At 36.4% G+C, this 8,639-nt stretch overlaps 1 protein-coding gene across 1 annotated transcript; it reads left to right on the plus strand.

Moving 5' to 3' along the window:
- Positions 1–372: 372 nt before the first annotated feature.
- On the plus strand, positions 373–6,525 carry LOC105256191 (serine/threonine-protein phosphatase 6 regulatory ankyrin repeat subunit A). Its single transcript, XM_011265917.3, has 17 exons — positions 373–805; positions 1,376–1,500; positions 1,601–1,861; positions 2,057–2,249; positions 2,341–2,530; positions 2,613–2,859; positions 2,955–3,069; positions 3,151–3,240; positions 3,380–3,594; positions 3,802–4,042; positions 4,118–4,282; positions 4,353–4,711; positions 4,796–4,950; positions 5,045–5,317; positions 5,408–5,652; positions 5,738–5,867; positions 5,954–6,525. Exons 1-17 carry the CDS (start codon positions 758–760, stop codon positions 6,067–6,069), a joined length of 3,168 nt encoding a protein of 1,055 aa, XP_011264219.1. The 5' UTR covers positions 373–757; the 3' UTR covers positions 6,070–6,525.
- Positions 6,526–8,639: the final 2,114 nt, after the last annotated feature.

The raw sequence follows: 8,639 nt of genomic DNA on the forward strand, positions 1-8,639 counted from the left end.
AAATACACGTTTACAACTATAATATTTAATAGTTGTGTGAAATTGTAAAATTAATATCTAATTTAAAAGACTATAACACAATTTCTTAATGTGCCGTTTTTTATGTATATTTTCTCTGCTCTTTAAAGCTATTTAATAATATTTGATAATAATTATATTTTATTTTACTAAATGCCGAAATATTGCATATTCGAACATTTATTTATCGCCGTTCTGTTTAAAAATTCCAATAATAATTTTAAAATAGAGATCTAAAAGATTCGCAATTTTAAATAAATAAATTTGATAATGCTGAAAGAGTTGTCAGTCACATGATGTCTTCTTATATTTTGGTATTTTTATATATTTTTCATATTTTTTTGTTTCTCCCTTCAAGCTCTCGAGATCGCGCGAACTCGTCGCCGTTGTTTACAAGCTTGTTGGGAGTCTGGAGCCGAAGATGGCGACGGAAGCGAGGAGCGCATCAAAGAGATAGCCCAACCACGTGCGCGTAATAAATAACACAACGATAAAATGCGTTCCCGGCGCGTCGCTCGTCGTTGAACTCATCCAGGAATGAGATCGAGTTGTGAGACTCTCGTGCTCGATCCTGACACACCGAATAACGATCGCCGAGAGTCGCGGGAGTCATTCCGGAGCACGAAGATCCGATGACTCATTTCGTCGGTGTCGCTTGTCTTTGTAATCAGGTGACGATGCTGTCATAGAAAAGGAAACGATTATAAAACGAAGGAGAAGAGTTCGAAGACACGCCAACATGAATCTTGACCAGCATGAATCTGTCTTCAAGGATTTTCACGACGAGGTATGTCGCGTTTCATTAAATCAAAACAATGAGACCTCACACGAGCGTTCGCTTAGGTTAGAGTGTTTTATGTCAAATTTGTACACTTTGTAAATGTTAATTGGGATTTTCTGTCATTTTGTATGTTTTTCCTTTTTCGTTTTGAAGTTTGAATATATATATCTATAAATTTTACCATAAATTTATTTTAATATATATAAATTACAATTTATTTAAAAAAAGAGAGAAAGTTGCATAGATGCAGCTAAAATAAACAGATTTACATATTGTTTTCACTCCCTCAAGTTATATTTATTATATATATATATATATATATTGTATTTTTTTGTTTAATTAATAAATATCTTTTACAAAGTGCTTTGATTAGAATTATTTAATATCTTTAACTTTAATCTCTTTAAAATATATTTCCTCAATTCTAAAATATATTTACTTTCTCTCTCGCTCTTTCTTTTATATATATATATATATATATATATATATATTTTTTTTTATAATGACATATAATGACATTTAATTATATACATATAAATCTACAAAATTCACTTTTTTAATTCTATATTTTTGCAGTCTCCTTTATTACGGGCCATATTCCGTGGGCATGTGGAAGCAGTTCGTGTATTGCTATCGCAACAAGAAGATGTCAATTGGCAAGACAAGGAGCAACGTTCTCTTTTACATGCAGCAGCATATAGGTCATTATCTCAATCAGTAAAATCACTATGAAATTTTTTGATTGTTATTATATATATGATTTCAACTCTTTAAATTATTTGTTATATTTATATATTGCAGGGGAGATACTGCTATTGTAGAACTTCTCTTGTTAAATGGTGCAGCAGCTAATAGTAAGGATAAGAAATGGTTAACTCCTTTGCACAGAGCTTGTTGTTTGGGCAATTACAATGTGGTGGATATTTTATTAAGATATAAAGCAGACGCGAACGCCAGAGATCGTAGTTGGCAGACGCCTCTTCACGTAGCAGCTGCAAATAATGCTGTACAATGCGTAGAACTTTTAATACCGCACTTATTAAATATTAATGTCACTGATAGGTATGTATCTTATATTATTTATTGCATATATAATTTTATAGAATGTAGTATAATGAGTATAATAATAAGGTATAATGCATTAATTACTTGTGATAAATGCATATAAATTACTATAAAATTATTATTATATCATTGTGACGCAACAAACCACCTCTGTTCAACTGCCAATCAATATATTATATCATTAATCTACAGAGGTGGAAGAACATGTCTTCATCATGCGGCATATAACGGGCATCTTGAAATGGTCGAATACCTGATGCAGTTTGACTGTGTAATAAATGCTTCTGACAAGAAAGACCGGAGAGCTCTACATTTTGCAGCATATCAAGGTCACAACGAGATTGTGAAAGCGTTAATAGACAAAGGTGCCGATGTGGATGTTAAAGTACGTACGAAACTAATTCTTATAAAGGGGGAGAAATGATATACATTATATATTATATAATGTCGTACATATGTTGTATTTTTATGTTAAGGATCGAGATTTATATACCCCGTTACATGCAGCAGCCGCTTCAGGCAATGTAGAATGCGTGCATATTTTAATCAACGCTGGCGCGGATATCGAGGCGAAGAACGTGTACGGAAACACTCCGCTACATATCGCGTGTTTGAATGGATGTCCCCTCGTGATCAAGGCGCTCATGGCTAACCACGTAAATTTAGGTGAGTCATCTACGACGGGATTTTTGAGGATACCAAATCATTCTGATATGACCGAAAATAACTGTTTTACTGTTATACGCAGAGGCCGTAAATTATCGCGGACAAACCGCGATGCACATCGCCGCCACCAGTGTACATGGTGTTCAATGTTTCAAGATGCTTATACGCGAGGGATTGATAGTAAACGTTCAATCGGAAGACGGTCGCACGCCATTACATATGACCGCGATTCACGGAAGATTTACGCGATCAAAAATGCTGCTTGATGCAGGAGCTTTTCCAGATGCGAGAGACAAGAACGGAAATACAGCTTTACATATCGCTGCCTGGTAAATCATATGGAACATATATATATAAATCTTTTCTTTAGGTCACACCATTAGCGTCATATAAGATGTATATATAAGAATGGAACAAATTACAGGTTCGGTTTCGAATGTCTGGTAACATCTTTAATGGAAAGCGCCGCATCTCCGGCTACACGCAATGCTCAGCAACGAACGCCTTTGCATTTAAGTTGCCTCGGCGGACATATAGAAGTGAGTAATAATGTTATCACGATATAATCTACGTTATATTTTTTCCGATTCAATATCTGAATTGTTTTTATCATTCGATAGGTCTGTAGAAAATTACTACAACTCGATAGCAGAAGAATCGACGCGCGAGACATTGGTGGCAGAACAGCTTTGCATTTGACAGCATTTAAGGTAATAAGCGCGCGCGCCCGTTATATCTATTTTCTTTTGAATAATGATACTATTGCACTTAATATCTTCTTTTTATTTGAAAGCATTATTTGTACCATACCACACACGGGAGAATACAAATTGCGAACGTTCCGAATAGGGTTCCGTAGATTGCTTGGATTTGCTGTTATCTAGCGGTGCCAACTTCCGTCTCGTCGATAACGACAATCGATTGGCTCTTCACCACGCCGCGAGCCAAGGACACTATCCGTGCGTCTTCACTTTGGTCGGCTTCGGCAGCGACTCGAACGCTCAAGATGTGAACGGCGCTACGCCGTTGCATCTTGCCGCAGCAGCGTCAAATTCAAATGCCCAGTCAGTAATTCTTCATTTCTCACCATGACTCTTTGGTCCATATTCCGAATCCTCTTTATCAATAAATGTGCGTCTAAAAGTGGCTTATAAGCCTTTTGATTGGCTATAAGCCATTTTTAGAGGCTCTTTTATCGATAAAAGAGGATTCAGAATATGGACCTTTATCTCTCGCATTATCTGAGTATACGATTTATTGTAATTCCTTAGATCCTACAAGTGCGTGCAGTACTTGCTGCAGCATCGAGCTAATCCGCATTTACGCGACAAACGAGGTTTCACCGCGATCCACTACGCGGTGGCGGGTGGCAATCAAGCGGCACTGGAGGCACTATTGAACGCGCCATCACCGGGAAGTATAACCGCTTCTTCGCTCAACTCAAGTTCTACAACCGGAACCGCCGGACAGGAACCACCATCTTTGCCTGCGCTCACTCCGATTCATCTCGCGGTACAGATAAAATTGGAATTTACAACGACAAAATACGAAGCTTCGCATATACTTGACTTAAAATGTGTGTTACAGGCTTATCACGGTCACGACGAAATCTTACAACTGCTTCTACCTCTGTTTCCCGATACAAACATCAAAGAAGACAGCGGGAAAACGCCATTAGATTTAGCCGCTTACAAAGGACATAAACAGTGCGTCGAACTTTTGTTACGATTCGGCGCTTCAGTATCAGTGCAGGTAAGAATTTAAATTTTCTGCTCGAAAAATACGTTGCGCGCATTTCTGTTAATGTGCATCGTATTTTCAGGATTCTGTTACGAAACGTACGCCCATACATTGCGCTGCCGCGGCAGGTCACACCGATTGCTTGACTCTTCTCCTGCAAAATGCGGACGATCCCAACGTGGTGAATCGTTACGATTCCAAGCTACGAACACCCCTGACTCTAGCTGTAGCGAATAATCATCCGGAATGTGCGATGTTATTGCTGAGACACAAGGCTGATTGCAATTTGCCAGATGTCAACAAGCACACACCGTTGTTTCGGGCGGTGATTAATGAGCGAGATAATCAGCTAGTGAAGTTGCTGTTGAAACACGGCGCACGAGTGGCTGTGCAAGACGCAAATGGTAAAACGCCGTTACACTTGGCAGCAGCTTGCGGCAGGTTGGAGAAATTACATTCGTACGAAATATTTTCGAGACATTTTTATAGAATGGTCTGTCTTATATTCCAAATATTTATTTCTAGATTGTATGCTTTAGCAGCGCTTGTTCAAGCCGACCCAACCGCGGCTGCTTTGAAGGACGATCAGGGATGCACGGTGCTCCACTGGGCCTGTTATAACGGCAACTCCAATTGCGTCGAGTATCTTTTGAATCATAACGTGTACGATTCCTTAGAAGGTGAACGGTTTCTCTGTTGTGGCTAAATTATAAAAATCATTTAACATAACAAGCACAACAGTTTAATATTGGATAATTTTTGGATTATTTATAGACAATCTATTCTCCGCGGTACATTGCGCCGTGTATCAGGGATCCGCGCATTGCTTAGATTTGCTAATCAGCAAATTTGGCGGACAAGCGGTTGTCGCTCCAAAAGATTCGTCATGCGGCTTGTTACACGTCGCAGCTAGTGCTGGATCCGTTGAGTGCGCGCGACTAATTCTAAATTCGGTCGGACCGGAACTAGCAGGACTCGAAACGACCGATTACTTCGGACGGACACCACTTCTTTGCGCAGCTGTCAATGGACAATGCAACGCCATTGGTAATTGCTGATTGCACTTTTTTAAATGAAGTTACGTTTACATACACTTTTATTTTCATATTAATAAAAGTTGCATCTTGATCCGAATAGAATTGTTGCTCGAATGGAAGGCGAATGTACGCGCTGTCGATTCCAGTAAGAATACGGCGTTACATTTGGCATGCCAGAGAAGGCATTCCGCTGCGGCATCGTTGCTTCTAAACTGGATCGAGTCGCTCGGCGGTCCCGACATCGACAAAAACATATCGCAACAACAACGAGTGGCTATTATCAATATGACCAACAAACAGCAAAGAACGCCGTTGCATCTGGCGGCGAGAAATGGCCTTGTAGCAGTAAGCTAAATTTGCATTGAAACATATAAATGTAATAAACGTAATATATTAGATTCTTTTGTGAGAAATACATTATTTTGTCTAGATTACTCGTCGATTATTGCAACTAGGCGCGAGCGTCGTGGCTGTCGATGCTGTAGGACTTACGCCCGCGTTAGCTTGCGCCCCGAATCCAGCAGTGGCAGAGTGTCTAGCTACTATTCTCGCCGCTCACGGTACGTGTAATATCGTTGTGTCCTTTACATTGTTTGTTTAAACAATCAAATGATATAAAATCGCAATTTTTTCTCCGGTCACACAGGTCAAAACGGACAAACCACGCAATACTCGCCATCCCTTCAGCAAACATCGGAAGTGTATCTGAATGATCGAAATGGCGTAGATTCGCAACACAGTTCCGACTCGGAATTTTACTGACAGCGAGCGTCGACATGCTCGGATCGCCCTGCGTTCCAAGCGAATCTGAACATGGAATCGATCATACGGCAATACCGCGACCGCTAGATTAATCTGGACTAGCTGTTGGCTTTTATCCATTCTAGTATAATTAAGATCTCTAACTCGAACGAATGCGTGAAAAATTATTAAAAAGTCGACAAATCTCTCATGACTACCCACTGTAGCAATCGTGACAATACCTATGTCTGTAACTCGATAGAGTTATTAACCAACTGCCAAGAGGGGTACGGATGCGTTTATAAATATATAACTAAAGTATAATAATATCTGATAGACATGCTACACATGAGTTGTAATGTTCAAAATTATCCAGCTTTCTATTTGCAATGCTTAAAAGTGCACTAAGACAAAATTATTTTATATTACGTGACAAGACATTGTATATAAAGACTAAGTATTATTATAATTTTGTTTAAAAAAAAAGTCTATCGCATGTATAAAAAGTCTATCATATATATAAAAATAGAAAACGATGCGTTTTTAAAAAAAAATGTTTCCGGGTCGTATAACGATATCCATGTACGATTAGCAGTAGAATGATTGATGTTTTAATTTCAATCGTGTATTATATTTCTATTTCAAAAATAATCTTACAAACTAATACTATTACGAAGCGGATTTTTAATTGGGACGAGTACCAAGTTTTGCAATTAGCGCTCAGCTGTATTCCTCTTGGACATTTTCGCGGTATTCACACATATACATATTGAGGTTTATTCATTTTTTAACTTTAACAAAAAAGCAAAGAAATATCGAGATTACGTGGAAAATTATTTTTTTCTTTTTTTAAATATGTATGTATCTTATATACATATATGTATTTTACATATATTGAAGATGCATATTATAATTTCGCCGCGTATGTGCATCCTGTGCAGTTTCCATCTATAGCTTATAACTTCTAAATTAGTATAAATTAATGCACATAATAAATCTTCTCTATATATTTCAAACGTTTCCGCAAGATTTTTCAAATGATATCGGTAATGTATCATAATAGAAAGCATAATAGAATTCTCTCACGATCGATTTATCACGATTGGACCATGGAGAATAATAATAATGATAATAATCGCTAATGAACATGAATAATAACAAATAATAATAGCTACTAATGAATATAAGTAATAATAAATAATAATAATTATGTTAAGTAGGTCTTCGAATGCATTTATAGATTCAAAAGCGGTAGAACAGCGGCATATCGTTAATTTTGCGATCGAATAGATGTAACAAATCAAAAGCGCAATTTGCCCTTTATGGCAAGCAATTAGATGTCAATGCAAATATCGGCGTATAGATAATGCTCAATCAATTGCATTTACTAATCTATAGGTTCGCTCCTAATTATTTAGACAGACGTCTTCCATTTTCAGAGCAGTATTTTCAATTGAAAATATTGGCGCATAATCAGCGCTATAACATTAACTGTATTTAATTTGCATTTACATAAGATCTTTTTCGTTGAATGATCATTTACTTTTTCACGTATTTTATACTTGGACATTTAATATTTAGAGATTACGTGTATTCACGAAGATTTTGTGATTTGATTTGGTTTGTCGTACAAAAAAAGTACGTAGAATTACGAATTCTAGTAAGGAAAAATGCCGAAAGTATGAATATTTAATTATATCAACATCCCATTGTAAATATATCGAAGCGAATCGCGAATTTATCTCTCTTTCTCTGGGAGGATTTTGCATACGAATAAAATAAGGTGACTCGACAAGAGAGGAAGAGGAACGAGTATCTAAGCTATTTTCTTAGACATTTGTAGTAAAGCCTAAACTGCCTGATTATAATTGTACGTCGAATGAGAAAGTAGAGTTTGTAAGTAAAAGAGATATGTAGTGAAAGTGAATTGGAATATGTTGGAATCAGTGCTTAATTTTTAAGTGTGTTTCGTGTGTATTCTTCGTATTTTTTGTATTAATACATTGCCATAGCAATGTCACAAATCACACAACTCATACCTGCATTTTATCAAAAATCATGATTTATTCAAAATCTGCTTAAGAGGGGGGAGGGGAATCTTACATTTAATTTTATATTATCAATACGTGAATAGAAAATGAATGAAAAAAATAAAATTACCCGAATATTATAATTTCCATGGAAGTAAGTGTTATTCGTTTATGTGTGATGATGTGATATGTGTGATCAAAATATTATGATGAAAGTTTAACGCGCGACAATTTTTTTTTTATTATAATTGTACTTATATACCAATTTTCCCATAATTTTTGCATTTAATAGATTATAAGCGTGAGATCTTTAGACGAGGGTATATATTGACAATTTTTAAAAAAGGCTAATGTGATCAATATATATCAAAGAAAATCAGAAAATTTATCGCGCGAAAACGATATTTACGGGCAGTTTTATTGTACACATATGATTTGATTATATATAGTACAATAAAATTGCAATATATATATATATATCGTCTTCGAGCGATAAATATACGATTTTTTACATGTATATATATTGCTTAAACGTAATAATATTAATGTAACTGATGAAAT

The sequence above is a fragment of the Camponotus floridanus genome, unplaced genomic scaffold (assembly GCF_003227725.1).
Source record: "Camponotus floridanus strain SB8 unplaced genomic scaffold, Cflo_v7.5 scaffold74, whole genome shotgun sequence".
NCBI classification, from domain to species: Eukaryota; Metazoa; Arthropoda; class Insecta; order Hymenoptera; family Formicidae; genus Camponotus; species Camponotus floridanus.

Coding starts and splice junctions, on each gene's coding strand:
- LOC105256191 (XM_011265917.3), top strand. CDS start 758: ATGAATCTTGACCAGCATGAATCTGTCTTCAAGGATTTTCACGACGAG. Junction 2,531..2,612: donor GGCTAACCACGTAAATTTAG/GTGAGTCATCTA, acceptor TGTTATACGCAG/AGGCCGTAAATTATCGCGGA. Junction 5,653..5,737: donor CGAGAAATGGCCTTGTAGCA/GTAAGCTAAATT, acceptor TATTTTGTCTAG/ATTACTCGTCGATTATTGCA.